The following is a 270-nucleotide window of genomic DNA, read 5'->3' as shown; positions in this document are numbered from 1 at the left end:
GCGCCTCCTTTTCCTCGTCGGAGGCTGGTGGTGGCGACGGGGATGGCGCCGGCCGGGCTCGTGTGGTGCGTGGCGGCCTTGCTGGTGGCGCGCGGCCGGGCCGACGAGCACGACCACACGGTGAGGGGAGGGAGGAAGGCGGGCAGGCAGGAAGGGAGGGAGGAAGGCCGGCCCTCCCTGCCTGGAGGCCGGGCCGGGCTCCGCGCTCCTCCCGCCGCGGAAGGAAGGCGGGTCTGGACCGAGGCCGCGAATGGCGACGGAGCCGCTGCC

The 270-nt window shown here is 76.3% G+C and overlaps 1 protein-coding gene across 1 annotated transcript in view; it reads left to right on the top strand.

Moving 5' to 3' along the window:
• The first annotated feature begins 6 nt into the window (after positions 1-6).
• Positions 7-270, top strand: part of LOC107122754 (transmembrane 9 superfamily member 3-like) — a 38,213-nt gene continuing 37,949 nt past the window's right edge. The window contains 1 exon segment of the mRNA XM_015425888.1: positions 7-120. Coding sequence (XP_015281374.1) covers positions 43-120 — 78 coding nt within the window. The 5' untranslated portion in view covers positions 7-42.

The sequence above is a fragment of the Gekko japonicus genome, unplaced genomic scaffold, assembly GCF_001447785.1.
Source record: "Gekko japonicus isolate JY-2015 unplaced genomic scaffold, Gekko_japonicus_V1.1 scaffold2769, whole genome shotgun sequence".
NCBI classification, from domain to species: Eukaryota; Metazoa; Chordata; class Lepidosauria; order Squamata; family Gekkonidae; genus Gekko; species Gekko japonicus.
This window is presented reverse-complemented; position numbering and strand designations above follow the sequence as displayed.